Source organism: Onychostruthus taczanowskii, unplaced genomic scaffold, assembly GCF_017590055.1.
Source record: "Onychostruthus taczanowskii isolate IOZ18803 unplaced genomic scaffold, ASM1759005v1 scaffold67, whole genome shotgun sequence".
NCBI lineage: Eukaryota > Metazoa > Chordata > Aves > Passeriformes > Passeridae > Onychostruthus > Onychostruthus taczanowskii.
In genome coordinates, this window is record NW_024504455.1 from 3,720,656 (window position 1) to 3,734,254 (window position 13,599).

The following is a 13,599-nucleotide window of genomic DNA, read 5'->3' on the forward strand; positions in this document are numbered from 1 at the left end:
CAACTTCTGCCATGTCCCTGGTTCCTGCAGTTCACTGGAAGGAGAAGGTGGACAAGCCAGCAACAACAGTTAAATGAGAAGCAGCAGCAACTGCTGCTTACTCTGTTAACATACTCTGAATAGAATGTAAAAGAACATGATTAGAGGTCAAAGTGCTGATGTAGACTAGATCAGCAGAGCTGTCACTACAGCCATTGCTTTCATGATAGACAACTGTTCTGGCCAAAACCCTTAGGAGTAGCAATGTACAACTAACCACTTGTCTACTACTATTACAACAAGAGCAAAAATACCTAACAACTTTGCAATGTGTGTGTTAAACCAGGATGACTTTTTTACTCACTGCTGTCACAGGAGAGTCAGCTGCTGTAAGAGGAGGGCAGAAAGCCAGGTCTGATAGAATCTATCAGCTGTCTCCTTCACAAAACCAGCTCTTCAGCCAGTTCAACAGATGTGCTACCAAACACCCACATGCAGAGTGCTGTCACCATTACGTTTTATCCTGTGGAAGGTCTGCACCAGTCAAACTCTGCCCAAGAGCCATTCTGCCCAGTCTGGGTTTTGTGTCCCCTTGAGAATTTGTTCATGCAAGTGGGGAGAAGTTTGGCCTGACTTTGACACAGTTTGTTCCTTACCAGTACTACTCCTTGTACTTAGTTTGCAATCCTTCATCTTTACTTAAAGGAGAGAAGCATTACTTTATTGTGCTTGTTTTTCAGAATTTGTTCTTCCAGAAGTCAAGAGCTGCAAATTGCAGAACAGCCAGGGAAGCAGAGCTCCAAAATGAAAGAATTTTCTATCATCCTTCAACAGCTGTTAGGGCTTCCCCTCAATAAATACAGAATAACAGTATGAAATGGGCTACTTCAAGTTAGTGTGCTCATTCTAATGGCACAGATTTTCACTACAAAAAACCCTCTCTAGAGTTGTTAGTTATTACAGTAAGACAGTTACTGCCCCAGTTAACAGCCCACTGCCTACAGCATATAATTAGATCTTCTACATCTTATGTGCTATTTTAATTTACAGGTGGCAAGGTACAGATATACCACGGAAACCTAATGGCATTTTCCCACTTCTGCTCACATTCTTAGTCTTGATATGTAATGCATTCAGCTTAGTAAAAAAATGTTCTTAGGTTTATGCACTTAACACTGAGTAAGTGTTTTAACAATAGTTATGAATAATGAATTCTCTCCTACATAAGAACTGAAACAAACTTTTATTGCAACAGTGAACTCTGAAAATACTTCAAAAACAATAGTCTGTACATTATGAAATATCAATGCAGCAGTGGCTGTCAGTTAAGGAACTTGGACAACTCTATACAAATGCAGAAAAGCCTTTAGCACTACCTGATAGACACTGCCAGTCACTGTCAGTTACAACACCCCCAGGTGCTTCACTGGTAAATTTGAGCCTTACAGCTTTAATGCCCCTTATTTAGTGAAAATCAGCAGGTAGGACAGCAGCCTCCAAGGAAGCAAATACAGAATCAATTGAGGAAATTCAGTGATAAAGGTGAACGACTATGAAAGGTTATGTAAGAATAGAAATGCTTCAGTGATCCTAAAACACTGGACAAAAGGGTCCAATTGGCCTTATAGCAGCTGCAACAGGTTTCCAGCCAAACCAGCACTTGGCCTTTTGTGACACACTGATCAGCATGCTCAAATAAACCTCTTATTTTGGCTGCATTTTGGGTTTTGCTTGCATTTGTTTTGTTGGGTTTTTTCCTTATTCAAGGGAAAGAACCACTTCATCTAAGAGTTTCAGTACCTACAAGGAATGAAATCTTCACACAGTTAGTTGCTATGGAAATAGTATTTCAAAACTGGACATCTGTTGGTACAAAATCTAGGAACAACTTAACAAAATAAGCTCTTATTTCTCAGAATCACTTGCTTAGGAGACACATGGACTAAGCACAAGGCACAGACAGACAACTTTTTGGGGATTACTCCAAGCACTGCCTCCATAAAAAGGAACATCTAACTTCCCTAGAAAATGTCAAGACAGTGTCCCACTTTTTTATGTGCCCCCAAATAATTAGGACTGGTATCTACCCAGCCTGACTAAACTCTTGTGAAATAGATCAGTTTGAATTTGATACTCTTTCCAAACAAAAAAACAACTAAGAAACCAGCTCCATAACACCTATACTTGTCTTCAGTCTCTAAGTTTGAGGCATATGCATTTCTTAAAAAGCAAACTGATGCAAAATTTAAAAAAAAAAAATCTATGCTGTACTTGTCCCTGATGTATATAATAGAGCCTGTCCCTCTAAGAAATTTAACAGATAAATTTGCCACAGTATTTCTTTCAAGACATTTTATATAAATTCTGCTTTTTTGCCTTGAAAGACCACTCAAATTTTTCATGGCTAAAGCTGATATATTCCAGCAAACTGTTGGGACTACTGACTTTAAATTAGTTCCCCTAGGGCAGCCCTTCACACCTTCAGTGCTTTTTCCCCTGTATCAGTTTTTGAAGCAAGACTGTTACACACTGAAATCCCATCTTCCAAATGCAGGAGATGGGAAGGCTATTAAAAAAAAGAAATAAAGCAAAAAGTTTAAATTGTTTACACACTGGTCACTAAATAATTCTTCTAATTCAATTATATTGATTACTCAATCTTGAATTTGCACTCTATTCATTAAGAAATACAACTAGTACAGCATGCAGTTTTAAAGATGTGACTGTTAGGTCCCTTCAAAGTTAAGTTTTCCTGTAGATAATGAACAAGATTCTTTAAATTCACTCAATAGTTTTATCATTCTAACAAGAACTTCAACTGTCAAGGTTTGCACAGAAGATGAAAAACTGCAGTCTGGACAAACTACTAGTTATCTTAGGGAAATGAAGAAAATCAGAATTTACAGCTGTCCTGGATGTGAAAGAGATTTTCAAATACTGAAAGACTTGGATAGATCAGATGCACTTCTCAGCAATCGAGTAACTCCTCTTCCTTTTACAACACTTGCTCCACAAGGGGAGGTCTTCACACCACATGGAGAATCACCTAATAAATTAAATACAGTTTGCACATCAAAACAGCCTTTAAAGCTTGCATAAATTAATGGAATTGCTGTTCATGCTGTGGAGCTGAACCTATTCAACAGCTCTGATACAAAAAGCCAGGCAGGTCGTGTCCTCCACAAACACCAAAACCATAAGATCATGATTTCCAGGTGGAACAGAGTTTAAACTCAGCATGGATCTTATGCATAAGATATCAAGTTGCAAACTCAGAATTCTTACTTATTTTGCAAACCTGTTCCTCTGAAGGTTAGCCATGAAATGCCCAGATGAACTGAGCTCAGAGGCCTTCTAGTAAAAAAAAATCCTTTCTGCAAAAAGAGACTTTAAAAAAAGAGAAGTCTTTTAGCTGAGTTGTGACAGAACATTTACAAGAAGGACCAGCCCAGTCTGTACATATAATGATTTAAGAACATGGAGAGTATTTTAAACATGGCCCTGCCTCAAAGCACCTGGGCATGGGAATGGCTTCAGTTAACAGAAAAGCATAAATCAGAGAGCAACATTTCTAAGAAAAACTGAATTTTGAGAGATGTTTTGAACCCTAAGAGTCTGTCCAATAAGAAAAGGCCAGCTCTTCCTCCTTGAGTCTTCAGTGTGTGAGCTGTGCATCACTTTCAGGCAACATCTAAGCCCAGAAATTTGAAAAAGTAACAATTGGATTAAGTTTAAAGAGCTCTTTCCACTAAAAAAATGTGGAAGTTTCAAACTCACAATTAGAAGGGACAAACTCTTGATCCTGTCTTGGAGAACCCAAAGGTTTGCTGCATCCAGAAGTCTCAGCTTTCATTTTCTATACCAAAAAAAAAAAAAAAAATTCAAAATAAGGTACATGTATCTGCTAACATGAAACATACACCACTAGCCATCAAACCTATGAATCATGGTCAAAATCCTGCAAGTTCATCAGTCTGCCCAACATATGTCACAAAGGACAGCATCCAAAGACAAAACAGCTCATGTGAAATTGGCAACTGGAAATAAATCAGGGTATCAATTGAAAAAAATCTGACCTGGGTGTGTCCAGCATCCAGTTTTACAATCCTGGTATTTGTGCTTTGACCACAATCAGAGTCTTGCAGAGGCAGGTGAGCTGCTGTTAGTGGGACTCCATACACACTAGCAAAGGATTTACTGATGCAGTAACTGGACCAAGAACAAAAGGAAAACAAGAAAGGTCTGGATAACAGGAATGCTGATGTGTGGAAGCACAGCATTTTAGGTTCTTCAGCTGGCAAACAAAAGCAGCCAAAGCCTGAGATGCACAGAACAGATACCAGAGGGCAGAAGGACTTTCTGCCAGCATCCCTGCTTCCTTCCAAGACCACCAGTCTGCTGTACAACTACACATGAAATACAAACAAACTGCTTCCCCACATTATCAAATGTAGCACTTAGAATGTGAAAAGCAACTTTTTTTTTTTTTTTGGGGCATAGCAGTCCATGATGAGTTTTTTGAATGAAAGACTATTTATTATTGTCTCTCTAAGTGCTACTACTGCTGCCAACAGAGATCATAAATAGCATTTCCTCATTTCCAAACTATTTACTTTTCCTTTCTCCCCACCAAAAAGATCACAGAACCTCATGTATCTACATTATATGTCAGGCAGTATAGAAGTCTCCAAAGCAGAGATATGCCAGAGCATAATGAGAATACCTCTGAAGTCAAACAGTGAATTCTAATGTGATTAACACTTTTCCCACCATTGCAATGCTAACAAAATAAAAGCCATCATTCTGGAGTCAACCCTTCAAGCAACACTCACCCCATTTTCTTACAGGATGCCAGAGCACAGCAGATTATATCATTCTCCTCATGCCACTTGCACCTACATGAAACGAAGTTCAGGTTATTTCAGAAGCACCTACATTGTTAAGCAACAAGAACAGTTGGTCTGGCCAGATGTACAGGAACAAATATTAAAAATGGTAACTTTTTGTTGCAGTAACCATGCAGTACTTTAAAATTTCAGAGTTCAATAGCTTTGCCCTAAGTAGTTTATGCAGAGTTTAGAGGTCTGCTTATCAGGCAATCTGCTTCATGCTGAGGTGGGGGGCAGGGAGAAAAGAGAACCCTAAGAGACAAATGGAATTTAAACCATTTGAACCATTCCAAGCTTCCCATTAATGTGAAATAGCTCCTCCTAGCACAAACATCCTCACTTTCCTCTCCAAACCTGTCTTTTAGAGTACATGCTTCCATTCTCCTTAAGGTCCCCCCCTAGGGTGAGGATACTATGGGAACACAAAACTGCCTGACTATAAAAAGACAAAGTGACAACGATGAACCCAATGGATCTTAAAAACCATATTCCAAGCACACTTCCAAGAATAATCTACATAGTTTTTTTTTTTAATCTACTGAAACTTAAGATCATATTATTGGTTCTTTTCTTAAACTAGTTGCAGAGGAAGCACTGGAGTCTATTTCTAAATTAACTGCATAATCACCCAGTATGCTCCTGCAGCACTGCAAGCAAATATCACTTTTTGTACCAACACAAACAAATCTGAAAGCAGGCACATTTACACAAAGAACCACCCAACACACCTGGTATTACTGGAGAAATCCCACAGGCAGACATCCAGTTTTCTAGACACCCAGATCTTGGATGGCTCCTTTTGGTGTTTCTTCTGGTACAGTTTCATTATCAGGTCTTCTACTGCAAAAAGCTCCCAGTGGCTCTCAATGCCTACAGTTCAGTGAAAATCCAGGCCAGGAGAACAGGAGTCACTGAATATCCTGCTCAGCTCATTTCTCAGTCAGTCCCTGTTCACTGCCCAGCCTCTTATCATAGCATCAAAGCTCAAAGATATTCCACCAGCAGTTTTCATAAAACCTGGCTTCCTAGAAAATGGTGGGAAAAAGGAGGAGGAAAGAGCATGCAAAGGAGTTCTAGCTATCAGAATCAGCTTTTATGAAAACTGAGACATGCTTTTCAGACAAATACAGCTGTCCATGAATACACAGCCCTTATTTCTGGGGGTAGGAGGGGAAAAGGATGGACAAAAATGATCCATTCCCTACCTGTTATGCTGGCCATTCGACCAAGACACCAGTTAATTCGGAATCTGTCATTAGACTGGAGGAAAAAAGATTTCTGTCATCTCAAAGGAGTAAAGTACAGAATTCTGACACTTCCATGACTTCTGTCCAGGTCTGAAAAAGGCACCTCCAAACCAAAATTGTTTATGGCACTGAATGCACAATCACCCTGATGAGTACCTTGAAGAGGACCCAAATTTCATACTTCTTCAGAGCCCTGTGTTTATGGATGGAACCCAGAATCCTGTCCTTCCCTACTTTTTAAGGATTAACATTAGGTTTGAATTGAATTGAAACATAATAGACCTGTTATGAAACTTAAACACCTCTGAATCCTAACATTTTGTTCTGTTGCCTGAAAAATGAAACTTGAGCAAAAATTTAAGACACGTGTTACTCTCATGGGGAAAAGAGTCACGAAAACGTAAAAATATCCTTTCAAAAAAGCAGGATTTATGACTATTATTGAGCACATCCAATTTAAGTCAAATGTTAGGAGCCCGTAACCAAAGTCATAACAATGTCAGAGAACAAAAGACCCTGTTCATCAGTAGATTAGAGCCAGAAGAGCAGGCTGAAAATAAAAAGGCAGAAAATTAGGTCTCTGCTTTATAAAAAGGTTGGCTTCTAGAGGCCATTTCTTCCTGAATGGAACTGGGACACTCTGGAAAAAGTGTCTTTCCCCACATATATGCACACTGATTAGGTTTTAGAGTGAAGTACGTCCTTAGTCACCCAACAGGAGTGAGAGCAGAAGTGGAGACTGAGAGCTTTGACCTTGGCCATACCCTGCAGAAGAAGCGAGGCTGAGCACCTCTGGCTGGCTGGGCAAACTCAACAAGTTCCCGTAGCACAACTGCGTAACAAGAACGAGGAAGGTGAAATCCAGATATAGGGATCTTGTGGGTTTCATCACCTAAGGGAGGAGGGAAGGGGGACAGGGGAAAAAAACAACAAAACAACAACAAAAAATGACTAAATTGTGAGAAGTCCAATTTCCTGAAGAGATACAGTTGCCTCCTCCTTTCTATCTTTCTGTATACACATATATATATGCACACAAACACACACACACTCCTCTCCACAGACAGGGTCTGTGTTTAAGCTACCAAAACCTTGCTTCTGTCAGCAGCTCTGGGCTGTGAGCAAACACTCACCCTCCTGCCCCTTTTACAAGGCTATTATCCAAGTATTAGATGTACACAGGCCAAGTTTGTTCCCTCTGTACACAAGGAGAGGAAGTGTCCTAATAGAAACAAACTGGAGTCTATAAACATTACTGAGAGTCACAAAGGAAACAGGCAGGCCAAGCCAGACACAACAATGGCGCAGATATTTTAGTTTTGGTAATATATGCCAAGCTGCTAAACATAACTTTTAAATATAAAGTAGTATCTTTGAGTTACCCTGTTGTTAATTAGCACTTCATGCTGAAGATACACACAAGGACCACCAAGACTTACAAAACATTTGGACAGAGGTCAGATAAGCTGAGTCTAAAACTGCACACCATTCTTTTTCTCCATTAATACTCACCAGCAGCCTGGCAGTGGTACCGAAAACCACGTGGTGGTACTTCTGCAAAAAAACAGGAGAAAGCACAATCATCATCCAACACCACCAAGGAGAGATCCTTAACTCCCCACTGTACACCACAGCTTCACATACAGAAAGGAACAGCTTCATCTTCCCTTGTGGCCTTGTGAACATGCCTCAACTATTTTTGGAAAAGTTATTTTCAGTAAGCATTTTAAAAAACAAAGTGCATTGTAGAGTGAGTTTAGGTCCAACCAAGAGAAACATTCATTGACATCAAACATAAAGCACAAACACGTGCAGGTCCTCCTGGGTTTAGCCTACCCTCTTTGGAGTTACATGAAGCTCTGACACTAATTCTCTTCAGAAACAAGCTCAGCACTCCTCTGATATTTTAAGAAGTCTGACCGTTTATAATCAAAGAAATAAATTTTTCTTAATACCACAAGTATAACCTGGGCAGCAGTGAGGCTGGAAACCTCAGAACCTTTCTGGAACCCAGAAAGCTTCCCTCTCAAGCCCAGCACTTCTCTGACTTTCCTGAACTCACCTGGATCTATGAAGTGGTGGAAATCAGCCACGATGCCATCTTGCAGGGAGTACCTGACACACCCAATCTCACAGGGAAGGAAGCGCTGCTCGCAGTGCGGTGGCAGCTTCCCGTAGCTGTAAATGTCCAGGAAGTAGAAGATGTCTGCAACCATATCTGAAAGAAGAACAAAACCATCTTCAGACAAGCCACCAGAGGTTACAGAAGCCATGCTGGTCTCCCCTCATCCAGGGAAAGCTTTTGTGAACTTTCTCCTATGACTGACTGAAGATTAACAACCAAGCAAAACACACAGCTCTTCCTCTGTATCCAAGATGACAAGGTAACAACACTTGTGTAGAATTCAGGCACACTGGACACCTTCCAGAGATCCTGCTGTGTGTAGAGATGGGCAAAAAAACAACAAATACAAGCAACTAAAAAAAAAAGCCAACCCCCAAACCCACGTGATGTTAAGAGGCCTGCAATCCAACAGGAACCATTATTCTTTTTAAGGATAGGTCTCTTGCCCTTTCATAAAATAAGGTTAGGGAAAAGCCAAATCAGTAGCTGCAAAATAGCCTCACGAGCTAAATTTGGCAGCCTACACCACTTAAATGAGTTGGTAGTAATCCTGTGGGGCAAGAAGATGAGAAGTCTGCTAATTGAAAGGATTGCTTCTCCACCAAACGAGCTCCCAAAGAAAGTGGCAAGAATACCCAACACAAATGTTAAGGAACAGATTTATCATTTACTAATTAAAAAGTATCCAACTATGACAAATATTTTATAATACACCTTAATCCTTCTCTTCACGACCGTCACAATGTCCTCAGTGAAGTTTAACACAGCTATTTAATCCTTACTCTTAACTGCTGCCCCTCATCAAAAAAGTCCTGCTTGCTCTACTAAAGATGTGTTACTGTCTTCACACATAAATAATTTTGTATGCCAGTCTTTAGGACATTTAACACCAGCTGCCCCAAGCCTGAATGGTCATGCTCCCTCATGTAGGTCTTAAACTGCAAAAGCTCAGGGGTCATAGGAAAGACAACTCTCCTACCTTCTGAAAAAATGGATATAGCTCCAGGGAACCATACACAACTTCAACTGAGAAATATTAAGAGCAGCATCATGAAATGTATCTCAATTATCCCTTATCATTAGCCTCTCATTCAGCTAGAAGATGAACTGTGCCAACTCAAGCCAGCCAGCATGATCAGCCCAATCAAATCTGCATCACAATGACAGGGGAGCACGACCCCTGGCACAGAGGGCACTAATAAGCATTTCACTTTTCATGGAGCTACTGTTTCTTGCTCCCCCATAACCATGACAACATGAAAACAGTTCAAGAGACTGAGGTAAAAAGCTGGAGCTGAGACTTAACCATGCAGCAGATACAGCTTATACAAACTGGCTTCTTGACTCACCTTGTAAGCAGTACCTTTTATCATTTTTCAAAATATTCATTGGGTAGAAGATTACAAATGTGTTCACTACCCAGCTCTAATTAGAACAACCATTTGGAGACAGGTACAGGTTAGAAACATTTTGTTTTCAAGAGTTCTTCAACAAGAAAGCAAGTCAGGATGTTATAAAGTCATTGACAGAGTGCATATTCCCTCTTTTATTCTCCCAGTGAGACCAGGCCCTTGTTTTATTTAATGCCTCTATCATACTAATTTTGAACACTGATATCTAGCAATTCTTAACCCTTTGAAGTCAATACAAGTATTCTTTTATGCTGAACTTGGATTAGTCTCATCAAATCATCAATGTAGGACTTGAAAAATTACCTTTTCCTTAAAAACCCTGAAATAACTGTTAATAAACTTTTAGTGGCTATACTCCCATTGAGATAAAAAATAGAGGATAGAATTCTTAGAGGTTGGAGGGGGGAACAGTATTTTCCCTGATGTCTCTCTACCTTTTACAGCAGTAGCCCAGTAGTGTAAAAACATCTGACACAGATGGCTTTTAGCAAAAAAAAGTGTAAACAGTCTTTGTACAGGTACCACTGAGAATATCCTCAAAGGGCAAGCTCTCATCTAGCAGGACCAACTGCTTTAAAATCACCATACCCTGATCATTCTTCCAAGACAGAGCAGAGGCATCTGGCAAAGGAGTAACACTGGGCAGCTTTGTGGGCAGAGGAGCAGGAACTGGATCAGGCACATTCCAAGTCTGGAAAAGATGACAAAGTTAAAAAACAACAACAACAGTCTTCTCACCCCAAATAAAGTCCTTCAGCTCCTTAGATCAGAAGAAAATGCAATATCCAGTAACAGCTGTGCTTAGGTGCCAAAGTTTTATATATTAAGTCCCTGTACACTTGCAGGCCACGAAAGCAAGATTTCTCTTCAGTACCTTTGTCAATCCATGACTGCTTTAAAGAACTACAGATAAATTTACAAAATGCAATAAAATAAAAAAAAAAATTAAGTATTTTCTTAAATTCAAATGCTTGCCACAGGCAAGGAACACTTCAAACTGGAATTTAAAATTTTTCTCCCTAAGTTTGATGAAAAAAGCACCTGGCACATGTGTTAGTTGTCTTTGACTAGGAAACAGGTTCATGAAAAGCTGGTAAAGCCTTAAGGAACTCATTGGATTGCTCTGAAAATCCATTCATGAACAATAAGCTTTTAATAGGACGGGAAAAGAAACCTGGCAGCCTTACAGAATCTGATCACTCAAACCCAAATTGGGAATAACATCCACACCCAGGTATCCTGATTGCAGATAACCATCTCAGCCAAAGTTAATTGGTTATCAGTTTGAACTATTTAAAACAAAATGAGGAATTATTCCCATCTAAGCAAGCTTTGGCCACCTCCAAAAGAGGAACATGGGCTTTCACTACACAAAGTGACCGTGGTTGTCTGTGTACAGGGCTGGGGTTAATAAAACAAGAGCACATAATCTCATATATCCATATTTGCCTATTTCCAGATACAGTAAAGATGGTGATCTTTACTCTGGTAAAGCAATTATTCATTCCTCTCCCTGATTACAATCTTCTAAAATGCTACAACTTGTGGAAGGAAACACAGAAGCCTCCATTTGTGACTTGCCTGCCATTTCACTTAGTTCTCCCTGACACATAAAAAATGGAGTTTCATTAATTACACACAGCCTGCTACACGACACAAGGATGATCACATTTTAAACAGCTTTTTCCCAGACATACAGGCCCCCAAAATCAGAAAACAGTGTCTAACACCTCCCTTCTAGTCTAGACTGACTAATTTAATGAATCCATTTTTACTATAAATTACTCCAAACTACGATCATCCTGTCATTCCCTCTATCACCGTGTAAGTGTTTGGAAGTCCTGGAATTTATCCTCACCATTAATTCATAGTTCACAGTCTTTATCTAGTAATAAAGCATTAAGAAGTAAATGCAGTATTATTCATTTACTCAGACAGTAAATGTGACTTTCTTTCCTTGGACACACAAGTTTTTACACTACCAACAAAGACTGAAATGAAATAAAATGATACCTCACATAATTCAAACTCTTAAGTAACTCTGCTTCAGAGAAGTGCTGGGAGAGGAAGAGAAACAAACGGGACAAACACCTTTTCAAGGCAGTAAACAGCAGAAATTATCTGTTTAGCACCATTTCAGACACAACCATACACACTCAAACCAACTGCCACTTCTACATTGTTCTCCACAACAAAATTAGTACTCTCCTCCCACATCCAACCAACCTAAAAATAATGGCAGGGTGTAATTATTCTATTTGTGCACGGGCCACATTTCATTGACCTGGTTCACCACACAGCTCCTCCAGACCAACAAATCAGCTGCTTCTAAGATGTGCTTTCAGGCCATCAGACAAGAACTACCTAAAACAATGACACCCAAAAAGCAAAACCAACATGAACTTTTAACAAGAAGTAACACCAATTTACAGTATAAGTTTAAAAAAAATTTAAAAATTAAGTCAGGCACTGCAAAATACTGTGAAACATAAAGCTAGCGTGTTAGAGAACTGCATTTTACTTGGTAAAAGAGACGAAAGGAACAAGCTGTGATGGTTTAAACAGGTATCAAGTATCTTCACCTTCAATTCAAGCTACAACAATTACCTGCAGAACTCGTATAATGACAGACATTACTAATGCAGCCATACCCTCCAGAGGCTGGAGGATGTGGAGAGCAGGTGGAAATTGCACAGCATCCTATGGAACTGAGCACAGAGCCAGATACCGATTACTCCTCCTCCTTCTTACTGAGGGCCTTCCATTGTCAGCATTTACCTCCTTTACAGTCTTCTGAGAGTGTTTCTTGCTATTCCATTTACGAGCCTTGTCTGTATACATTGTCTTCTCTGCCTCTGTCAGGGACTTGAAGGAAAATTAGCTGTTACAAAAAGGTTTCTACCTTTTTCTAGTAGTCCCACAAACCAACAAACTCCCCGTGTAAGAAATCACTCCTGCACTTCCAAAGGACACTACTGATGGCTGCCAAGACTGACTCAAACACTCGCAGGCGCTTTTTTCCTAATAACGCCATAAGGCTCGATTACAAACACCCAGCAAGGAGAAGCTAAAGTACCTCGGAGTGAGGGCAAGTCACAGACAAGAGACCTCCTAGAACTACTCCTGCCGGCCGGGGATGCCGCCACCACCACCCCACCCACGGCACACGAACCTCCCTGCGCTGAGGAGAGCGCGGCACGGCCACCTGAAATGGCGCCGAGCCCACCCTCCAGGAAAGGCCCCGCCGGCATTCCGCCCTCACCTCCCATGCCTGGGAGCAGTAGGGGATGGCGTCCGCCACACGGGCCACGGGCAGCCCGCGCCGCTCCAGCGCGGGCAGCTGGTCGTGCACGAAACACGAAAAGGCGCTGCGGTAGCTGCCCCGCCGAGCCATGGCCTCGCCGAAGGGCGCTGCCCACACGCGGCCCCTCATGAGGGACGGGCGGGGCGGCGCCCGCGCGTTCGGCGCCATGAGGGGCGGGCGGGGCCGCCAAGGCAGCGCCCTCCAGCCCCGCTGGGCTTGGGGTCTGCTCTGCTGTTTGAGCTTCGCCTGCTCTTTACCGGCGATAAAGGAGAGTTATCAGTGGGACAGACAGCGGCCAACAAGCCCCAAGGGTCACAGAACGTTGCGGGGTTGGAGTGTGCTTTAGGGATGATGTAGTTCAGAGCTCTGACCATCCCTGGCCTTGGGATGGGCAACTTCCCTGGGCTGCTTGTTCCTGCTCCTCACTATCCTCACAGTAGGGAATTCCTTTGTAATATCCAGCCTAGGTTTCCTGTCTTTCATAAAATAAAACAAGAGACTGTATGTCGGTGGTTAGCACCCCTTAATCAAGGACATTCTGTAGCAAACACACTCTATGGGTGAAGTAAATAGTGATGTTGATGTATATATTGCCAACTTGGCAAAAGGTTTAAAGCCCATGCATCCGGACTGTATGTCAGTA

At 41.2% G+C, this 13,599-nt stretch overlaps 1 protein-coding gene across 1 annotated transcript; it reads right to left on the bottom strand.

Moving 5' to 3' along the window:
• Positions 1-2,909: 2,909 nt before the first annotated feature.
• On the bottom strand, positions 2,910-13,046 carry MAEL (maelstrom spermatogenic transposon silencer). The gene is made up of 12 exons (XM_041420910.1): positions 12,924-13,046; positions 12,431-12,517; positions 10,241-10,343; positions 8,178-8,333; positions 7,628-7,669; positions 6,880-7,007; positions 6,074-6,128; positions 5,597-5,738; positions 4,812-4,874; positions 4,056-4,188; positions 3,757-3,835; positions 2,910-3,025 (listed from the first exon to the last, which is right to left on the bottom strand). Exons 1-12 carry the CDS (start codon positions 13,044-13,046, stop codon positions 2,910-2,912), a joined length of 1,227 nt encoding a protein of 408 aa, XP_041276844.1.
• Positions 13,047-13,599: the final 553 nt, after the last annotated feature.